This window comes from Pteropus medius, unplaced genomic scaffold (assembly GCF_902729225.1).
Source record: "Pteropus medius unplaced genomic scaffold, Ma_sr-lr_union100, whole genome shotgun sequence".
Lineage (NCBI taxonomy): Eukaryota > Metazoa > Chordata > Mammalia > Chiroptera > Pteropodidae > Pteropus > Pteropus medius.
This window is the reverse complement of record NW_024347790.1, coordinates 4,055,296-4,078,538: the sequence shown is the minus strand read 5'-3', so window position 1 is coordinate 4,078,538 and position 23,243 is coordinate 4,055,296. Positions and strand designations below refer to the sequence as shown.

Sequence of the window (23,243 nt, the reverse complement as noted above, 5' to 3'; positions counted from 1 at the left end):
GTGGGGCCGAGGCTGAGTGTGACCTGCCTGAACTGGGTCCTCTCTTTTCCCCTTTGATGCCCTTTCCAACCCCTGCTCCGCATGAGGATGACTCCATACCCTGGGGAACTCCCTGACTCAGTCTTTGTGGTTGTCAGGTGGTTGTCCCCTGACTGGGGCAAGGCTTAAGTTCCAGGAGGAAGGCCTAATAAGCCCATCGTTTCTGTTGGCAAGTGTAGAATTCCTTTTGCTGGATCAACGGAATTCCGGAGACGCTGGCAGAGTGCTAACACTTTGATTCTGGGGGATTGAAACCACTTTCAGGCCTGTAAGTGGTTTACATGGATTATTTCACTTAAATCTCACAACAACCGCATGAGTTAGGTTTAAAATTTTTTTTTACCATTCAGGAAACTGAGGCATAGAGAAGTTTGGTTGCCCAAGTTCACACAGCTGATAAGACAGGCAAAGCGAGGAATTTGGGGTTTGAATTTCAGTAATCTGACTCCAGAGCCTACCTTCTTAACTGTGCTTGAAGGAGAAAGAAGAGCTATTAGGAGAATCCGGAGGAAGCTTTCAAAAAAGGGAAGAGATACAGAGCGAAGAACAGTGGGATGGATCCTATCTTTCCTGCCCTAAAGAGTTCTTGTTAGCCCTATATCTGTGGCCTACATCTGTTCAAACTTTTCTCCTCAGGTATCTTGTCATGTCCTCTTTCCTCCAGCTTCCCTGTAACACCTACCATTCTATGCTGCATTGAAATCAATGTCTTTCGAATACCTGGCTCCATGGACTCCACACCAGTGGGCCAATCCTATTGTATTCCCGCCGTACATGCCCCACCGGCCGGTAAAAGTGAACCGAAGTGAAGAAGACGCTTCTACGCCAGAAGCTCCTAAGAATGAGTCTTTGGAGAGACGATCCCACTACCTGTCTCCGCATCCAGAAACTACCCAATGAAAGGCTGGGCGGGGCAGGGTCACACTAAGTCCAGGTGTGTTCCGTCTGTCCCGACCGAATGTACTTTAGCAAGGCGCACACGACGTCTGGGGCGTCTTTTTGAGAGGAGGTTCCCCCAGCCCGCGAGGCGGACAGGTTTTCGGTGGGAGTCTCGAAACCAAACGCAGGGACTCGCGGGACCCCGAGCTCCGGCGCCCGGGGCCCGGCGGCCGGGTCCCCGCGTGGCGCGCGCTCCCGAGGGCCGGGGGCGGGGCGCGCGGGGCGGCGGCGGGGCTGGCGGCGCCGAGCCCCCTACGCGCGGCACATGGGGCGCCTGACGGAGGCGGCGGCGGCGCGCTCGGCCGGGCCCCCTCCCACTCCCCTTCCCATCTCGGCCACCGCCGCCGGCTGCGCGGCCACCATGGCGTCCAGCGAGGAGGACGGCACCAACGGCGGCGCGTCGGAGGCCGGCGAGGAGAGGGAGGCCACCGGCAAGAGGAGGCGCCTCGGCTGGGTGGCCACCGCCTGGCTCACCTTCTACAACATCGCCATGACCGCGGGGTACGTGCGCCCCGAAGGGCCCCGCGCTCCCTCAGGCCCTCCCCGCGCTGCCGTCCCCCGATATGCCGAGCCTGGGGCAGCGGCTGGGCGGCCGGGCGCGCGCGGCTCGGGGGGCGCACAGGGCCGAGTGCCGAGCCGGGCGGCTGGGGGGTGGCCGTGGGGGAGGGGCGCGGGCGCCGCCGCGGGGTTGAATGGAGCGGGGCGGGGGGACGGGCCCTGCTCGCCTGGCATTGCCTAATACGGTGCACGGCGGGGCGCGGGCCGGAGGTTAAGTATAGACCCGGGCAGGAATGCGGGGCCGACCCGCGGGGGAGGCGGCTTCGGCCCGGCAGCCGCGGGCGCCGCTGCTGCTGCTGCTGCGGCTGCTGTTGCAGAAACGCCGGGGTGCAGCCGCCCCTGCTTCCCCCGCTGCCGGCCCCTCGCGTGCGTTTCCTCGTGCCCCAGGTCAAAGTTTTCTTAATTGTTAATGTCACCACGTTTTTGTTTTTTAAGCTATAGTACTTCCTAGAGTTTCTTACTCGGGACAGTTTTTTAAAAACCCTGCCTTATTGGAGCGAGGCACTCGTGTCCAGCATCTTTATGGCCCCATGCTCCATTACTGATACCCTGTACTTTTATTTTTGGCTTTGAGTTTGACTTACATGTTAAGGTTACACAATGACTATCGCTCTTCAAAGAGCTGTCAAAGTGACTTCTGTGTTGACTGCTTTTCAAAACCTGTGAAGAACATGCTCTTCCGTTTCTAAATTGCATTGCCTTTGATAAGGAAGTTATTTTCCATTATCGAATGACCCTCACTAACCTATATAAACGTCGGGAAAATAAGAAATTTTTATAGGAAGTTTTTAGAAAAACGCGATTGACAAAGATTTGATAAATGATTTGTCACAGAACTGAGTACCTATTATGTGCTTTGCGTTTAATCCTGAATACCAAATACGTTCACAAGAAATACAGTATTTATTGAGGATTTACTATGTGCCAGGCACTGTGTTGGTTACTTTAGATATACCGTCTCATTTTTAGTCCTCTACAATCCTGTGAGGGGTACGCGATATATTTGATAGATTAGGAATCGGAGGAACAAAGAGGTTAGGCAAGATCACAGAACCAGCAAGTGTTGGACTTGGACTTCAGCCCAGACAATGTGACTCCAGAGCCCTGCTTCTTCTTTGCCTTTCCACTTTACTAAACTTTATGATCTTGAAAGAGCAAAGGAATATATTCAGCGCAACTGGAGAAGAATTGAGTGCTCACTATACCCCGCTGCCTTCATAGAATGAAGGCTAAAAGAATTCTCTCTGTGATAGTCTCAGTCAGTTAATAAACATTTTTGAAACACCTGCCATTTATTAACTGGTCTGCTGTCCCTTCCCTTTCCAGTCCACTCTTCCATTTGTAGGTCAGGTTGCCTTTTAAAAAAATGAAAATCAATGCCTAACTCCAGTTTAAAGCCTTCAGTGACTCCCCATTATCCCTGCTGTAACTGAAGGGGTTTGTCTGCCATTAAGGCCCTTTGCAATATGTCCCCTTTCCAGTTTAATTGCATTTGAAATCTCTAATTCCTGATGCCCTCAAAGCACCACGTGTTTTAATTTTCTTGCCTCTCTCCATCTTTGCTCAGGCTGTTCACTCTTATGTTATCCTCCATATTCCTCCTGTGACTTCTACCCAGACCACCCTCTTCAAAGTTTTCTAGGTCTCTTACTCAGCCCGGAGCAGAATTAAATGCTCTTCTTTGGTGTTCTCGGACTTCATTCTTCTCCTTCTTTCAGGCCCCAGCAATTTACTGCTTGTCTGAAACTTGCGAGAAGGTTCCTTGTTATTTTCATCTCTCTTTCAAGGCAAGAGTAACTGAAATAGAATAATCCGCGTAACTGACTCTTTGAAGGTTTTCTAGATGTGTCGAGATTTGAAAAAGGAATAGGATTTGTATATGTAGAAGGTAGATATTTCAAGTGAGGTACATTCTGGAAATAAGTACGCGATGTAAGAAAGCTTGGTGTATTCTCGACTTAATTGGAGGGTTGGCGAATAGTGGCAAATAAGGTTGGAGAAGCTGTGGTGTTGGAAGTGGGACACAAAAGTCTACATTTAATAGGGTGGAAAGCAGAGGATGAGCTGAGGGTCTTCTTGTTTGTTTGTTGAACTTGCTTGTTTTGTCATTCTCTTAGAACTTTGAAGTGTTTGTTGCTTTTTTTGGGTAATAGTTTCAAAATCAATAATATAATAGTCAAGAAAAATTACATAAATATATAAAAGGACTCACCTGATTCTATAAGCTTACCATAACCTTTCATTTTTCTTTATTATCTGTTGTAAGAGTATCTAACCGTCATGTTTTTATTCAAACATCTGTTCTCAGGAAGGCCTACTTTGGCTATCCTCATTCAAATAGCAACCTCACAAGAATGCTTCTTATCTTCCTTGCCGACTTTTCTCCTTCTCACTTATTGTCATATAACTGAACAGTGCATTTTAATAATTTGTCCTATTGCTTATTGTCTGTCATCCCCCCATTAGAGTATAAGCTCTGTGAGGCACTCCATAAACATTTATTGTGAGTGAATACATGTAATAGAGCATTGTAGCTATAGTTTATGCTCTATTGTATATTCTATTTTCACCTACTAGTCTATCAAAAAATTTCTATATCATTTTTATAAATACACTCCTCCATGGTTACATAAGTGTATAGAGTTAATGTACAATAATAGATTAAATCATGTCCCTAATGACATTTTGCTTTTATTTGTTTCTGTTAAATTAGTTGCTTAGGTTGAATTTTCAGAAGCAGAATTACACATTTAAAGGATGTAAGGATTTTTAGGGTACTTGTTCATAGTAGGTGCTTGATTGGAGAAGTGAGCGATTCTTTTTTTTTTCTTCTTTTTAATAAATACTTTTGAGGCTATGTTATGTGCATTGTCCCAGGTCAAGTGAGAGACATAAGATAAACATTTTAGGCCCTGTCCTTGGAGAAGTATAACTTGGGATATTTGTATATTGCTGTGAGAGACAGGTGAAATAAGTCTCTACAGAGGTGTCAGGTCACACAGGTAGGGAGAATCGGGGAATGCTTTGTTGGAGAGACCATAGCATTTCAATTGAGCTTTGAGGGATGAGTAGCATCTAAAAGGCATAGTTGAGGGAACAGCATAAGTTAGGGTACACAGATCTAGACGTGTTGTTGAGGCAACAAGAAATGGGCTAAGTGTAGGGAGGGAAATGAAGATGGAGGGCCACTGCAAGGGCTTGCAATGCCTTGCTAACCTGTTTGGATTTAATCTGTAAACAGTACAGGAAGGTGTTGATTAAAGGTTATGCTTCACTCCTTTTAAGCTTGGTAACCTCAGATAAGTTACTTAACCTTTGTGACCCTGAGTTTTCTCAACTGTAAAATTGGAACGACACAACTTTGCTAGACTATTACAAGGAATAAAAAGATCATGGCTATGAAGTGTTCTGCAGGGTGCTTGACACACAGTGGATGTTTGAAATTGATAATCTCCATTCCTCTTGGTTAATTTAAAAATGTAATTCTCGCAGAAAGAACAGTTATTTAAAATATTTTCATGGTGGATACATGTGTGAGCTGTTAGAGCACCAAACCCAAACCCGAGGTTCAGGCATATGTTTCCCAAAACATTAACTTATAAACATGTATTTTATTCTAGAGGAGAACAGATCCATGTATGGATCTACTACAACTTGTTTATCCATTCATCTGTTGATGGACATTTGGGTTCTTTCCAGTTTTTGTCTATGACTGTGACAGCTATGAACTCTCAAGTACAGCTCTTTGAATGAACACATGCTTTCATTTTTCTTGGGTCAAAACCAACGAGTGGAGTGGCCAGCTCGTAGGGTAGTCACATTCTTGACTTCTTAAGAAACTGCCAAACTGTTTTCCAACATGACTGTACTGTTTTCCGCTTCCACGGACAATGAATGAGAGTCCCAGTTGTTGCACATCCTCACCAACTTTGTATAGTCAGTTGTAATTTTAAACATTCTAATAGGTGTGTTGTGTTATTTCATTGTGATTTTAATTTCTATTTCTCTGGTGACTAATGACATTGAGCATCTTTTATGGTTACTTGGCAACTGTGTATCTTCTTTAGTATAGTGTCTGTTCAAATCTTTCACCATTTTTTGTGGAGTTGTCTGATTTTCTGTAATTAAGTTTTGAGAGTTCTTTATGTAGTCTGGGTACAAGTCCTTTCTCAGATATGTGACTGGTCAGTATCTTCTCCAAGTTGTGGCTTGGCTTTTCATTCTCTTCACAGTGTCTCTCAAAGAGAAGATGGTCTTAATAAATTCCAATTATCTGTTGATTTTTTTCTCTTATGAACCTTTCAGCTTAACTCTATTGGCATGAGTGTCTATATGCAGTAAGTCGAAACATGCATTGGCTGCTAAACAAAAGTCTCACTTTAGTCTAGGAAAGGAAATTTAGAGGTGTCAATGAACAGCATATGAAAGTACGAATGGTATGTGCGTCAAAGAACGTTTCTGGTACAAGTCTCCAAATGGTTACTTTAAAGGAGGTACAGTATGAAGAAGAAATGATAAAATTAGAATACCATTTTTCAGTAACTGCTGAAATAATGGATCTGGGCAATAATCATCATTGACTGCTAACGTCACAAACAAGAGGGACAGTCAGAAATTATGTGCTCCTTAGAGGAGTGTAAACACAGCCTGTGAAATGGCCTAGAACATCAACCTATCTGATCAGGCCTCTAGAACTATCAATTTACAGGTAAATGACATGTGGGTATCTGATTAGCAAAACCCGGATTGAGGGTAACTGCAGGACAAACCACTCTGTCTCAAGAGACAAATTGCAAGAGAAGACAGGGGAGGAGAAGTGAACGGATGGAGGGAGAGAGTGAGGGGAAACCTGTGGATTAAGAATCATAAAAGACTATTACAAGGTGTGATTTTTATTTCAATCGTGATGTAAAAAAATTATGAGACAATTGAGGAAATTCGTATTCTGTTTCGTGATGTAAGAAGTTATTGTTAATTTTTAAAAATGGGATGGTGGTATTATGGTTATGTTTATTAAAAATCCTTTACAGATACATAATCAAGCACTTATGAATCATATTATAGGACGTATGTTTTAATTCAGGATAATGAGGGGAAGGGATGCTGGGGAAGAAAAATGAATAGAGGTTTGGATGAAACACAATTGTCCATAAGACGATAATGGTTGAGGGTGAGTAACAGGCACATTATAACATTCTCCGCATCTTTGTATATGTTTGGATTGTTTGTAATACAAATTTTAAAAGCAGTGATGAAACTAAAAAATAAAAAAGAAGAGAAAAAGAAGACGAAGGTGTAGGTAACCAAGCTCTTCAAGGATGCAGGTGGCTTCTAGGAAATGTCAGGAGAAAAAGAAGCACAAGAGGGCAGTGAGAAGAAAGCCGCTTTTTCCATCAGGGTTTTCGGGAGCATTGTAGCTATAGCAACATGAGAGGAAAGCCCTGTGTTTATTAAATGATGGCATATGTCTCCTGCTCCAGCACCGCGCTGTTGTCTCCTCTTACTAATTTAGTTCCTTGAGGCCAGAGCTGTATCCTGTTTATCTCTAATTCCCCAGCTTCTAGCACACTACCTGGCTTAGCAATAAATATTGAACCTGAAGGTGAATGAGTAAACAAGTGAATTAATAAGCAAGCAAACAAGAAACCTTCTACATATGGAACACATGTTCATATTTTCCAAATAGAGAATTTGATCAAGGACTAAGTGGTATCTATTTGGGTTCATATTGGTAATCAATAGCTCTGCATATTTAAAACAAAACAGAACTTTTCCAGAAAAGAATTCCTAATTGCAAAAGTTCTAGTCTTTTTTGAAATCGCTTATGGTTTTATTACAATTACTAAACCGATGGATGTAGGAAGTCCAAAGTTAGGCAAACATAGAACCCTTACGAGAGACTTTGATTGTCACCCCTTGTGATGGTGGGCTTAGGAAGCGAGCCCTGACCAGTTCACAGTAGCTCCTGGCCATCTTTATTGACGAGAGCATAGCGTAGATGGTTTGATGATCCTTTCTAATCCCAGAGAGTTAATTTCTTTTATTTCGAACAGGTTGGTGATTGGTATTATTGCCACCTATGGAACAACAGTAAAATTTGTCATAATGTTAAAATGAATGGATTTTTATATAATGTTATTTTTATATAATTGCTATCAAAAGTAATCCTTATTATTACCTTAATAGTTACCTTAGTAATCCATAATAATTACCACTCAAATTGATCTTTTGAAAAATCTGATTTTAAGGATTTGCCTTAAAAATAAAAAGACAATTGTATGAAAAATGTGAATGAAAACATCTTATTAAACTTTTTGTTTCCTTATTAGAAGTAGTGTAGGGACTGGGAGTTGAGGATGATGAAGTCATAACATCTTAAACCTGGAAGGCATCTAAAATGCTCTCCAGATTAGTGGCCTCCGGTCAGCCCAGCACAGAATTCAGTGTGGGCTGTCACATGGGGTGACACCATCAGTTGAGTTCAGTAAAGCTGTGGTGTAGTGAACAGGGAGCGGCACTGGGGTTTGGAGACCTCAAGAGTTGTGTTTCACACTCGACCATTAACTTACTCAGAGACTCAGGATAAATAAGTCACTTGATGTCTCTGCATGGTGATTGTCTCAGAAAACAGTGGCATCCAAAAGTTTTGCTGGCACACTCCTATCAGTGAAAATATTTGAGCATAACTCTCCATATAACTTTTAAATTTTACTTATAAATTAAATACATGAATCACTACGATTAGTGAATCATAGGCACAGTATATACCTCGGCACAGTATATACCTCGGCACAGTATATACCTCGAGCCAGACCAGTACAGCATATGCTTCAAGACTCTGAGCTCGGTAGCGGGGTTAGGTCCCAGCTGAGTGGCTACGTCACCCTTTCTGCCTATTTCCACAGCAGTAAAATAGGATATTAGTAGTCGCTACCTTCTAGGGTTATTGTGAGGATGGAATATTAATATGTTAAATGTGTATTTAGAATAGTGTCTAATACACGGAAAGCACTCTGAAAGTGTACTTGTTGTTGTTATTATTTCTACATTTCAAAGGTCTTTGTGATAGTTTCAGACATTTACCTGATTTGTCCCATCTCATAAAAAAGTCATGGCTTTTACCTCATTCTGTGCTGAGGAGGGGTAGAAGTGTCATTCTGCCATTTTCTTACTGTTCTGTTAAGCTTGCATTTTTATCTTATTCAATCAGTAGTTTCTTTGCAGGAGTCTTTAAGCCATTTGTCCATTTTATGACTGTTCTTTAATTAAAAAGTTAAAACTGTATAATAATTTTATCATTCATAAATCCTTTTAACTAGACACATTGGAGACCGATTTAAAATTTAAAAGCCTGGGGTAGCTACTCATTTCCATGGGTATTTTATTAAAGATTTTTAAAAGTTACAGATGGTGCAACTTTTAATAACTTAATTATGCTTTTTGTAATTGTGAAGCCCTTACTAGAGAAAAAATATTACCTCTCCTCAGTGACTCCAGGAGGCTGAGTGGAAGGGTGAGAAAGCTGGTCTCCCCAAGTGTGGCTTGTATTTTAAGTACTGTTATTTCACAGTATAGAATCTATATTTAATGTGCAAATATAAAAGATCAACTTTTGAAAGAAGGCCCATGCCTGACTTTCTGTGTGTATCCTTTCTGTGGCACAGAAATAGTTAATGAAAATTATAAAAATATTCTTAATAAAGATTTTTCCTTATAATTACATATAATTATATACTGTGGATTTGTATAAAGCACACATTTATACAGCACGGCTTTTTACTTTAAGAAATCTTTATATAATTATTAAATGCTTTATAATTCTATTTTTGGTAATAAACCTGATTTTTTCAGTCTGTCAGTTTATCTGCTGAAACGAAACCGAAAGTACAATGGACGTTGATTGACATTTGTTTGAAGCCTACAAGGGGATGAATATGTTCCATTCATTCCTTGTAGAGTCAGTGTGAAAATAATGTTTGTCATTTCTCTCTGCGGGTTTTTTAAATAGAGTAACGAACTGAGAAAATAATGAAACATACACGCCATTGCTATATAAATTGTGGCATTTGTTTTCAGGAAGATCGGTGGTAATTATTTTGATAGAATTTTATAAAATACTTTATTTTCTCTAGGTGGTTGGTTCTAGCTATTGCCATGGTACGTTTTTATATGGAAAAAGGAACACACAAGGGTTTATATAAAAGTATTCAGAAGACACTTAAATTTTTCCAGACATTTGCCGTGCTTGAGGTAAGTTTTCAATGATGCTGTTTTTCTCTTGTCGTGTTTATTTGAAAATTTATTTGTTGAAAAATTAATTTTATTTTGCTGATTATACTACGCCCGTGGATTTGTTTAAAACCGATGTCGACAGGGATTTATTTCATGTTGCATGTTACTGACTTGTGATTTTTTTTATTCGCTTACAGATAGTCCACTGTTTAATTGGTGAGTGATTTGTTTAATTTTTATTTTGGACATAAATTGCCTTGAGGACAATGGTTGACTTGTTTTTTTCTTTAAGGAATCGTACCTACTTCTGTGCTTGTGGCTGGGGTCCAAGTGAGTTCAAGAATCTTTATGGTGTGGCTCATTACTCACAGTATAAAACCAGTAAGTGGCATGACCATGTTCTTTACTTGAGCCTGGAGGAGACAGAGTTTTTATTGTTAGTAATCTAAAATATTAACATTGCTATATTTCAGGAAGCAGACCGTTGGACAGAAAAAGATTGGGTTTGGATATAAGTGTGATTGTCCACTGACTCCATGAACTAGTAGAATAACTTTGAAACACAAGCAAAACCCAATATTGGCATTCTGTATTCATAATGTACTCTCCTCGGGTGTTTTAAAAATACTCTTCTTCTGTCAAATGGTTAAAAAGATAATTTTCTTTTCTATTGACGTTATGTACATTGATTATGTAATTGAAGTCGGTGTAAACAGCTTATTTTTCCTCATTTAGCATTGAGGGTTGTAGCCACAGACCAGAAAAGTAAATGTAGGCCTGGAGATCTGAACAAATGGCAAAGACTGAAAATCAGAAGGGTTGAGGAACTTAGGGAAAAATAACCACGTTATTTATTGAGGCATGACAGGAGACAGACCTGAATCCAATTAATGGCTTAAACCCTTCGAGACAGACAAGCAGACCTCATACTTACTATGTCAGGACATCGGGCCTTTTAAACCCAAGGCAGAAACACCTCCCAGACGGGCCCTTCTGACCTTCTTGACAGTCTCTGGAGTCTCCTGTCTGCTTGAAGACAAATCTCTGGTCTCCTTTCCATTCTTCAGATGCCTTTCTTGTCTCCTGTGCTTGGGAAGATACCTAACTTCCCTTTGAGTACCTGTGGGACTCACTGGCCTCCTGTCTGCATGGGGACAGATCGCTGACCTTTTTTGCCTTTTATGACTCTGCATTTCAGCCCTCTCTTTCTCTCAGCTTGCTCGATCCGCTTGGTCCCTAACCAATGACTGCCATGCAGATGGCAATGAGCACATGGCACACGGAGAGCCAGACTTTTTATTCAGATTGCCCCGTAGTTTAAAAGCAGGACTCCAGCATTAACAGAATAGAAGAGAGACCATTCCAGATAGTGAATGAATATAACAGCTGGACCACAAAGAGTCTGAAGAGTGTGGAAGAAGACAAGACAGGGTGGCCAACATCACCTGGCGAAAAGAAGTTAAAGAGACTCTGAAGGGTGGCTAGTCCCCAAGAGGAAAAAGATCCCTCTGCTATTTTTTTTTAATCCACCAGAGGGTCTCTACCTTAATAACTACTATTTAATTTTCTTCAGTAATGGTTTCCCATTGTCATCTCTCTACCACTCTTTAATTAATTCAACCATTCTGTACATTCATACTGCACATCTGGCACTGTGCTCATTTCTGGATGTACAAAAATGAACAAGGCAGTCCCTGCTGTCATGTGTACTGACGGCTGGGGAGTGAGGGGTAGTCATACAGATGTTGAATCATTCAGCAAATACCAATTCCACACCCATTCTGTGACTGACACCGTGCTGAGATCTGGCTGTTAATAATACAAATATGGTTCCCACCTTACGGCGCCTATAATTGGGAGAGATGCTAAACAAGTGGTTGCACAAATAATCATTGTATTAGTGTTAGTGCCTTGAAATAAGAGACCAATACATATTGCAATGTACCTGGGGACTTAGCCTGACCTACGGAGAGAAAGAAGGCTCTCCGAGGAAAAGATGTATAAGTTGAGCACTGACAAATATCCAAAAATTAGGCAGACAAATTTTGATGCAATTGGCAAGTGTTATAGGTATGAACAAAGTTCTGTAAGAACAGGAAGATGAGCAAATAACTGTTCAGGGTGAGAGGAGGGGTTTGGGAAAAGTTTTCCAGCAGGCGTGATGTCTTAGCTGGATCTTAAAAGATGAGATGAGAAAGGGTTTTCTATGGGAAGGAATAAGGGAGTAGCATTCTGGTTAGAGCAAAGAGCATGTATTAAGGTGCAGATGTTCAGAGAATATTTCAGAAAATAATATAGAGTTTAGTGTCACCAGAAAGAGGTGATGGGGGTGCGAGTACTTGCAGATCAAGTCAGAGAGATTTCTGAGCTTGGATTGTCAAGAACCTTGAACATAATGCTCAGGAGGTCCGACTGTACCCTTTTCTCCCATTAAGCAGCGGGGAACCAGTGACGTTTTCAAGTCACGGGACTAGCTGCTTCCAGTTTTTGTTTTTTTTTTTCTTGTTTGTGTCTTTGTTTCACATTTAAGAGAAAACTTCCATCCATGAAGATCATAAAGAGAGGAGAGACTTTTTAGGAGGCTGTTACAGTAGTTTGGATAAGAGATGATGAAGCCCTGGATTAAGTTGGTGGTTGCAGGGCCAAAAACAAATGGGCAGATTCAGGAGTTTGCGCTACAGTAGAATGGGTCTGATTTAACGACCAGCAGAAAGTCAGAGAGTCAGATTGTTCCCATGCTGGTTTTGAGGGGGTGTTATTGACCTGGGATGGTTGAGTTACTGGCTGGAGTGAAGAGCAAGAGAGAGAAACCAGTAGAAAAATGACATTCCTGTGCTTAGGACATAGTTTAGTTGTGTGTTTGTAATGAATTACATAGTGGTGACTGTATGACGTTTTCTGTATTGCATCTGTCTCACCCTACCATGCCATTATAAGAAAAGACATGTAGTAAATAATTAAGATAAAATATCTTCGTGGAGAAAAAAGCCCAACGCTGAACAACACTGTGGATTTCTCTGTCATTCTGCAGATCCAGAATGAAGAGAGTGTGGTGCTTTTTCTGGTCGCGTGGACTGTGACTGAGATCACTCGCTATTCCTTCTACACATTCAGTCTTCTCGACCACTTGCCATACTTCATTAAATGGGCCAGGTGGCGATGTCATGCAGCTTAGTTTCTCACAGTCCTGTGCATGCGTATTTTGTTGCAGAGCTAATGCCAGTGAATTAACATTTGTGTCTTAGCCCTGTGATGCCAGCGTGCTGTTGTTTTGGGTATCAGCGCTGTTATAACTTGATTGTCAAGGCTTAATTTAATGATCGAAGAGGTTTCATAGTAATATTTATTTTGGGTGAAATCAGTACAAGACAAACTGTATTACTGTCCTTAAATAACCTCTTAATTGGCCTTTCATTTTTTTTTTGAAAGCAAAATATATATTTTTGGAATTAAACTGTGCCAAAAATATGACATTTTGTCTCATTGACTTAAATTATTTTAATATTCAATCTGGTATGCACAATTTTTAATATCTCATATACAATGTGAACTTTTTTGTATGTTTTAAGTAGCAGAGATGACATTTTTAAAAGTCACACCTATTTGAAATTGTATTATTTACAATAGAAACAAAATTTATATTTCAAAGATTCTAAATGTATCTATCCTGAAACGATTTTTAAAGCAAAAGGTGTTTTGTTCTTTTTAAAGTTGGAATTCCTGGAGCAGCTGTTACGTATTTTTCCACTTTTTAATATTCTCTAGCTCGTTTTTAGACATTCGTGGCTTACCACTTTGTATATAATAAAATGCTTTAAAATTATAGTTTGAGCTTAAACATATTTTTGTTTTAAGGAGGTTGCACCACCATTTATTTGTATGCGTTTGGTTGGTTTTGTTTTTTTTGTATCTGAAAACTTACTTTTCGTGATTGGGCCTTTCACAAGGTTGGCGGTTTGGAGGGTAGCTGGGCTTTGTTCCTGGAAGGTGTGTCCATGCCATTTTGCATGATCCCAGTCTTCTGGACCTCTAGTGCCTATAAAATACTAATTCATGGAATGGCCTCTCTTCATTTGCTATATTTGTAAGTTTGTTTGTGGAAGATAATGGCCTTCAATGCTTTGTCTGCCTTTTGGAATTCATTTGCATGTCTTGAATTTCTGGAAGAGTTCACAACTCTGCCATTGCATGTTTAAATTTGCTGTTTAGAAATCCTTTGTCAATTGCCTAAATGTTAAAAAAGGTAGGATAAAATCTTTCAACTTCAAAATGCACATGTTAACATAATATGTCAGTTCAGAATCATAAATAATTATATTTTGTGTCACAAATCTTAAAGATACCAACCATCTCTATGTATTTGCCAACCCCATTAAATAACCTAAAATTATATTTGTAGTTATGTTGACAATATTGAAACTGCTATTCTCAAATAAAACTCACTTTAGAAATGCCTTTTTATTTATAAATACTTGGCCTGCTGTGACAGTTTGAATATAATTTGATTTTATTTATGTGTTAGAAGTGTCCCTGGAAAAGTCTACTAAGTAGATAATTGAATATTGTTATGTTTTTGTATTGATTTCCATTTTAATTTCAAAAATGCATTCCCTTCAAAACAATTTTATATGACAATTAGGAATCTTCAAAGAAGCATTATATCTTTTTCTGAATAGGTAAATCTTGCATGCTGCCATCAGAATTTAGAGAGTTGGTAACATGCAGTCTTTTTAAAATTCAAATAAAGTCAAATAAATTTTGTAATTTGTTTCCATTTCATTAAAAATAATCACTGTCTTTAAGGCTTTAAACTAGTTTATTCTAGGAGTGATTTTTTTCCTTCTAAAGAACAATACTACTCCCCCCACCAAAAAAAAATCTGAGAGTCACGTAAAGTTAAAAAAATAAACATTTAAATAAGTTTGAATGTTTTACATGAAAGGGGAATATGATATGTTCAGTTATGTGATTTTAAATTGAGATAGGACAAGATTGATTTCAATGACTTACATATCACTACAGAATTCTGGTAAGAAAGCACATGATATACTGAAGCAAAGGAGGGGATAAATGGGGACAGGAAAAAGGACCATTTTTCTTTCTTTACCAGTGAATCTATTTTGGCTAGTAATTCTTTCCCCACTCCATTATTTCTTACCCTTGGCATATAGGTGTAACGCAATTTTTAAGTCATCTCCAAGCCTTTTGCCAAACTGACAAATTTGACTTTTCTGTATAAATATTTCTTAGTGGCAACAAAATGATTAAATAAAATATGGGTTCTTTTTCCAGCAAAATTTTGACCTTAATTTTCTGTTATGTAGCGACTGACTTAGAGAAAAAAAATCATTGTTATTTTTTAAGATGGAAAAATGTCATTTCTTTGGGTCCCTGACTATTCCCTAGCTGGAACATACATGATGCCTGGCATACTCTGTGTCAGAGAACTTGCCGCAGTCCAAAGGAACAGATTGTGGTTTTGGATTTTGAATAGAACTTTTTCAGCTCTAGTTTAAGCAAACTAAACTATCCCTTTTTAATGGGGGAGGGGGAGTGGGGTTCAGGAAACAACTTGTCTTGACTTTTTTTTGTCACAAAAGCAGTTTTAGACAATGTATTCACTAGTAGTTACTGATGCTTTAGGTAGTATTGCCTGTTTTACGAAATAGTAATTCTCTTTCAGTTAGTAGTCACGTAGAGTTTTCTAAGTGTCTCCAAAGCACTGCTTTGGTAATTTCAAGATTTAGGTATAAAATTAGATCATAATTGGTCTTTTAAAGCACAGTATATGAACAGTCAATGACTAGCTACAGGGGAAAAATCAATCACTTAAGATTCCGGTGTCAAAGAAGTACTTTTACAATATCTTACAATACTTACCTTTGTTTTATGATATCATACTCATATAAATACTCATAAATACTCACATAATACTCATAATACTCATAAAAACTGCATATACATTTAAAATTTTTATAGTTATTTAAGTACTGTAAAGTAAGTTGATGTCTTATTTTCTTATGATCTTGACATTTAAAATGGTAACTGTAGTGAGAAAAAAACATGATAAATTAAGCAAATGATTAAAACAGAAAAAATAACCTTTTTATGTGAGGTTGTTATAAGTATGTATAGGAAGGAGAATTTTTAAGTTGAAATATAGTAGCCAAAGAACCGTGATATTAGATTTGACACTTATTCTAGAAAAATAATTCTCTGAGGTTTCTCTTTCTCCAGATATAATTTTTTTATCATCTTATATCCTGTCGGAGTTGCTGGCGAACTTCTCACGATATATGCTGCCTTACCATATGTGAAGAAAACGGGAATGTTTTCTATAAGACTTCCTAATAAATACAATGTCTCTTTTGACTACTATTATTTTCTTCTTATAACCATGGCCTCATATATACCATGTAAGTATGAATTTATTAGTATTTTGATTTAGCATATGCTATGAAAGTTCTAAAAAAGTTATAATCTCTGGCTTAATAAACAAGGAGAAAGAAATAATGGCTTACAGATAACATTGAAACCTCTATTCCCTTCCACATGTATTTATAATTTGAAATAATTGAAGAGCGAATGAATCAAAAGACATTTTTCTACTTAAGAGAAAAAGTGTCAGTAAATAAATACACAAATGATTGCTTTCCCCAAATTACTTAAAAATAAGCTTATTATGATTTATCTTTTTAAAGAAAAGATAAAGCATGCATTAGTGAACTATTTGTAAAGCATTTAAAATTAGGTATCTGAATAGAAACATTGTATCCAAGAAAATTTTCGGTAATTTCTATCTATTCATTAATTATGTACTTGGAAAAATCATCTAGGCATATTTTTTGGCCTTACGTGTGTTGCTCTATGTACTAGAAAATAATGAAGCCACTTTTGTTAAAATATTTTGAATAATTCAGCCTCTTAACTAATTTATCACTTTTCAGTAGTTGCAATGAATTGGTGAGGCTTTACTTGCTTCATTTAAGTACTAATAGTGCTTGCTTTTAGCTCAAATTTTCATAGTCAGTAGTAGGTAATACGAAGGTAAAGCAAGGCTGTCTTTTACCTTTCTCAATAAAATTAAAGACTGATGTCAGTGGGGGTGGGGAGAGAAATGAGAAAAGTTTATAGAATCTAAAAATCTACATTGTCATAAGAAAAAATATTTCATCTAAAGGGGCTGAGCATTAAACTTGGCCAACCCCTTGAAATCTCTAATTTCTAAGCTTTTCTAAAATTCAAATTGACTTGAAGGTCAAATAATGTTTTCATTCCTCTATTTTTGTACCATTTCAGCCTGACTCTCATTAGGTTATCCCCCAAAGCCAGGTCAGGAAGGCGAAGGAGTGGTAAACCTACAACTGTCATGTATAACCCCTGCTGTTCCCGACACCTAGGGAATGGCAGCTCGCCTTGAGCAGAGCCAGACCTTGCTTCAGTGTCTGTCATATCATAGTTGCAGGCTCAGGTATGGGGTCCCCTCTTCCTCAGCATCACTGAGACATCTCCATGGAAACCCAGGGCCCACACATCATGGTTTGCCATCATCAAACCAGTAACTTTTAACTGCGTGTTTTCAGGTGTCCTGGGGGATGTAGACTCTGCTCTAAGCCAGTAGCAGCTTCTCAGTTTCCCATGCTGACAATTACCTGAGAGGCCTCCTCGCTGGAAGATCAGTCAGCCAGGGGCATGTTTTCCACCTGATTATTAATATAAGTAGTAATAACAATTAATTTTGCTTTGCTTATTAAATCCTTTGCTATTTAAAAGTATTAAAAGTACTTTTTGAGTACTTATTTTAGTACTCCAAAGAACTTCTATCAGTTCTCATTTATCAATGAGGACATTACAGATGAGATAGGTAAAGTAAATGGCTTAAAAATCACCCAGCTAGTAAATAAGGTCAGGATTTGAATTCCAGCCTATACTGCTACTAAACTACTCAGAGTGTTATAGAAGCATTTGCAGTAATTAGTTAAGTTTATGTGACCTGAATATGTTTAGGCCTCTAGGTGTAATATGATGGTTACATCTATCAAGATGAGTAGTACCTAAATTGAAAAAACAGTAAAATCTGTTGTGCATTTTTGCCCCATTTGAGCTAAGTTCTAAAAATAATTATCCAAAGTTGTCTAAGCAACATAGTCAAGCTCGTTTTGTAATTAAATTCATTCATTTGGTTATTCTCATCATTTTCAGAAATGTTTTTATCTGTGTATTCTTTATAACTGTTGTTAATTTGTCCATCCACCAATACTTACACTATAATTTAAAGCACTGGTTCAAATTGGCTCAAAATAATTTTTCAGATTTGATAGGACAGATGACCATCTGTCTAACTCACCTGATGCATATACACTTATGAGCTTGTATATAACAGACCACCCTTATACCTAGCCAAGAGGGGCTTCTGCTCTAGGCCCTGTCCTGGCCCTCCACACAGCACCCCCAGTCCCCACCCCCCAGATCACACTCCAGAAACATGGGACTATGGAATTTGCTACTCAGATGGCACTGAGCATACATCTAGGGACTGCATAAGCCTCTGCCCCAGTCTGTTCTCCTGAGTAACCATGTCACCAGTGTACATAGCCCTGAAATCAAGGGGTAGCTAGGGATAGCCGTTTGTGAGGTGTATAGATTGGGGTAAGGGTCATATGGGCTTGGGTATCCACGCATATATTCACAAGACCCCCCTCATGGTATGAAACAGCCAATAGAATGTGCTGGAATGTTCTGGCACAGTATTCCAAAGTGTTACAGGATTCTACTTTCAAACATGGCCTTCCAAGTCATTATGAAGGTATATATATCAAGAGATTTAAGTTTGCTAAAAATACCCCACAGTTTGTGGCATTAAGATATTTAGGCAGATGGTATGTGGGCTTCCATTTGTATTCTTACCCTGAGCTCTGTAAATATTAAGGGGTAGCAGTGGTATCTGATGTGCTTGCTCTTAAAGTTTGCCATGTTTAAGAGGTTTCAAGTGCACAGAATTTCCAACCATAGTTTATCTTTCTTTCTTTTCTTTTTTCAATTAAGTGTTTCCACAACTCTATTTTCACATGCTACGTCAAAGAAGAAGGGTGCTTCACGGAGAGATGATTGTAGAAAAGGATGATTAAATGACCCCTACAAACAAGGTGCTTTTTCCAGAATAACCAGGATTGCTTGAGTCCAAGTTTTAATAACAAGAATAAATGACTTCACGAAATATTACAGATCGTATCATTTCTTCAAATATAACTTGAGACCCGTGGTATTTGCCAGTATTTGTCTTCATATTGTGCCAGGTCCATTTTTTCTACAAGAACTATGCAAGTATTTACCAACTCCTGGGTAGATGATGATCATTAAAAAAATAATCGTGTGTTACCTGCAAAAAACCTTACATTTATTTTTTCCTTTTTAGTTTGAGTAAGTTTTTTTTTGCAATATATGCTCAAAGCTTTTTTGGTCAATATAGAAATTAGTTTAATGATTTAACCATATTATGATACCTGCTAGTGATATTGATATGATATTTATAAATGAAAGTAAATACAGAATTATAACTCATTAATAATGTATTAGTGTTTTTTGCACCCAAGATTTCTTTATTTCAAGTTGTAAGGCAACATTTTTTATTAATACCAACTTTTGGAAGCATGAATATGTAATTTACCATGATACAGTTTTCGATATAGATAAAATAGATGTATTAAAAAATATTCAGGTAGATGTCACAATTGAAAAATATTTTTTGAAAATATGTGTAGGCCATTGAAATTGTGTATACCACTGAGCAAATTTATTTTTATTTGAATTAACCACTTAAGGATAACCTTTTCAACCCTAAGGATTTTAAGGGTTGCCTCACTTGGAAAATCATAGTTAACATTGGGTCTGATCATGATGTTATACTCAGAACTGTGGCTGCTGTCTATCATGGAATCATCAAATGAAAATCATGTTATGATAATCCCTTTGAAGTACTTAGGTAATGAGAAGTTTTGGGCTATGATCTGAAACAGACTTGTTTTATTCTGAATTCCATTGAATATCAAAAAGTCGTAGTCAAACTCCTATCTCTGTGTTTAATAGAACGATACAATGAAAGATATACTTTAATACTACTTTAATTCTTAAGTAGGTCCTTTAAAAATGTTCCTCCTTATGTAAAGGTATGCTGCTTTACTGACTCAGTTTAGAGAGAATACTAAATATGTAACTTTAAGAAAAGTAACTTTTGCCCACTATAGATCCGTAGGTGTGATTTTGGCTTTATGCGTTCTGTACTATTTGCATTTCCATCAATGTATAACATTAGTCTTCAAAATTTTGTGTTACCATCCCCTTTTCAAATTATTTCATGTGGAGGTTTGTAGTTCAGAACAGTTTTGCAAACTTTCATTTTTGGTAACTTGACTTTTAAAAGGTGCTATTTCTTTTATTATATTACATTTTAATATTTCCTCTGCAGCTGAATGTTGTAATAAGCAATACGTATTAGGTTACTAATTCTCAAAATGCTAATGTTCATTCTCTGCTTACATGGCTTGATGTGTTTTCATCTGGAATTTTTATATGGAAGACATTTTCAGGGAGTTTTTATCTGCGGTAACATAGTAAAATAGTTCACATATTTATCTCTTTAGATGCCTATCTTATGAAAAATATTTCAAATTCTTTTCCTAAAATTAGCATTAATTCAACTTGTACTTCCTTCAAGCAGCGGTAATACTCCGTAATATTCCCCGCCCCACCTCCCACCCCCGGCCCTTAAGTTGTGGAATATCTTGAAGTAGGAATTGTGATTAACTTTAATAAAAATGAAAATGCATCAAACTATTCAGTGACTTATATTAATATACTCAAAGTATGTATAACTTTAAGTTTAGTTCATCTTCAGTATCTTCCATTTCAACTAGTTCCAAACTGTTCTTTGTGTAGAAAAGAATGCTTAAACAGCACTTTGGTTTTAAAAAGAAAGTATTTGTAAGTCTTTTGTACTTGTTTCCTGTGACTGTCACCGTACCTTTCCTTCCAATAGCCTAGTCAGCACTTGAATCAAATAGAACTTGAATTCAATCCTGTAGACTTTAGCTTTTGAAAATATACATCAAGAAACGCTAACACTAGCAACTTTCAATGGGATTTAGTAACATTCCTTCATATTCTGGTTTTAGATTTTTCATAGCTTTATTGCTTGATATGTTATACAATATGTATAATACACATCTTTTACTTTTCATGGCCTTAATTTGATATTAATATAGCAACATCCCTGATAGGTATAGCTTAATGAAAATGGCATGCCAAATAAGTATTAAAAAAGTCATTTGCACCAAAGCTTTTGTAATTTCTGTAGATTCTTAGAAGCTTTTTGCACCTTTAGATTTTTAAGCATCTGATTATTATGCCACTGTCTAATGGTTTCTGATGATATATTGCAAGTGATAGGGAATTATGTAATAATCGTTTTTTTTCCCTGCCACAAATGTTTATTTTGTGCCTACTGTATGCTAAGTACTGTTTCCTCCTGTCACACCTCTCTCCACCCTCAACTTTGACACTATTACTACACTATTAGGTTAAATTGCTTAGGAAGTCACATTGCATAATAATTATCTGTACTTTAACAAAATATATTTGGTAATCTGATGTGGCAGGGTTCTTTGTTACATATACATGTTTAAATATATCAGAGAACCACTAAATAACATTCTGGTTTAAATCTACTTTCAAATTACAATTATTGGTATGAAACTGATAATATAAATCATTAAGGCAGCATTTAAGGAAAAATTAACTATAAAAAGCAACATTTAAAATATTTTTCAAATGAATATGTAAATGTAGAAGTATTTTCTTTTAATATATATGCAGATCTGAAATATATGTATAATAGAATAAAAAAAAGCAATACAGTTTTGTAATTTCTAGTATGAAAGCATTAAATTTCATATTTTGGGGCTAAATTTACAAAACATCTTAAATAGACATAAGTACTTCTAGATAGGAAGCTTAAAATATATTCTAAAAATTTTAGATTTTTTTAGTATTTCTGATATAGCTTTTACAAATGTTTTTATCACTTTTGATTTGAAATGATTTCAAACTTACCGGAAAATAGCAAAAACCTAGAAAACTTTCACACGAATTCCCCACCTATTAACATTCCGTTTCATTTGCCATAACTTTCTCTCCATACACACTTACAATATTTTGTGCACCATTTGAGAGAAGTTGAAAAACATTAATTCCTTCAGTGTGTATTTCCTAAGAACAAGGACATTCTCTGACATAGCCACCGTACAGTGATCAAAATCAGGAAATTAATGTTGATTGAATACTTTTATCTAAACCACAGCCTTTATTCAAATCTCATCAGCCTGATGTTCCGAACACGTGTATGTTCTGGCTCTAGATCCAATCCAGGTTCAGGTATCACATTTAGTTGTCATCTCTTTTAGCCTGGAATATTTTCTTTGTGTTTTGTGACTGACACTTTCAATATAGTACAGGATGGTTATTTTGTAAAAGGTCTCTCAGTTTGAGTTTGTTTGATGTTTCCTCATCAGATTTAATTTATTCACTCTTGGGCAGGAATATTGATTTGCTCCATCTACCAGTGATACTGACTTTGATGTTTTAGAATTTCTGTGTTTTAGTATTTTGGTTACAGAGTTAACACATAGATATTTTGCTAATAGAAGGCCTTTTGGTCTAATTCATTGGAATTTGGCTTTGAAACAAGGCACTGAAATTTTTTTGTTACCTGATTAATATGCCCGTGCTCTGATACACGAAGATTGATGTCTTTTTAAGTGCTTGAAAAGTAGTAAATTCTTTTATATATGCAATTTCCAGGCATATTATTAACTCACCTTTATATTGGCTTCTATGCCGCTAGACTATAAAACTCCATAATTAACATACTTTGGTTTTGCTTTAAAACTATTAAATATAGCATTCTCTTCTATGTTATTATATGCTCTTAACTGTGGTATTCCACTTTGCTAAGATGATATGTAAATGCAAGATTGAAATTGCTGTAAAAATACATTTTATTTCTTGATTTACGATAGTGCCTTACTCCTGTGTTTTAAAATGCAGTTTGTACAATTTGAAAATTAAAAATTATTCTTAAATCCACTTAATACTTTGTGGTTTTACTGCAAGGATAATGGCTGTAGAAAAGTAGTTTTCAAACCCCAGCTTTTACAAGAGTCATCTGAGGACTCCAGAGTCCCTTCCTCAGAGATTTTGCACCAGTGGCTCTGGGACCGAGAACTCTGCAGTTTTAGCCAGGTGCTAATCAGTTCTGAGGCAGGCAGTTTAGCTGTTCGCTGCAATAGAGAAATATAGGGGGAGGAGGGAGATGACTTCTTACAAATGCTGCTACATTCAGTGTATTTATGGAACTGGAAAAAATCAGCATTCTTACATCATCCTTTATCGTTTCTAATCAAAATAAACATAGTTTTAAG

At 37.6% G+C, this 23,243-nt stretch overlaps 1 protein-coding gene across 1 annotated transcript; it reads left to right on the top strand.

The window, feature by feature from the left end:
- Positions 1-1,216: 1,216 nt before the first annotated feature.
- Positions 1,217-22,836, top strand: HACD1 (3-hydroxyacyl-CoA dehydratase 1). Its single transcript, XM_039877494.1, has 7 exons — positions 1,217-1,479; positions 9,669-9,786; positions 9,966-9,984; positions 10,061-10,149; positions 12,800-12,921; positions 16,006-16,184; positions 18,814-22,836. Exons 1-7 carry the CDS (start codon positions 1,244-1,246, stop codon positions 18,894-18,896), a joined length of 846 nt encoding a protein of 281 aa, XP_039733428.1. The 5' UTR covers positions 1,217-1,243; the 3' UTR covers positions 18,897-22,836.
- The last annotated feature ends 407 nt before the right edge of the window (positions 22,837-23,243 follow it).

Excerpts from the sequence above, each read along its gene's own strand:
- HACD1 (XM_039877494.1), top strand. The coding sequence starts at position 1,244 with ATGGGGCGCCTGACGGAGGCGGCGGCGGCGCGCTCGGCCGGGCCCCCT. Across the intron at positions 12,922-16,005 it reads TACTTCATTAAATGGGCCAG|ATATAATTTTTTTATCATCT; the intron begins GTGGCGATGTCA and ends CTCTTTCTCCAG. Across the intron at positions 16,185-18,813 it reads CATGGCCTCATATATACCAT|TGTTTCCACAACTCTATTTT; the intron begins GTAAGTATGAAT and ends TTTTCAATTAAG.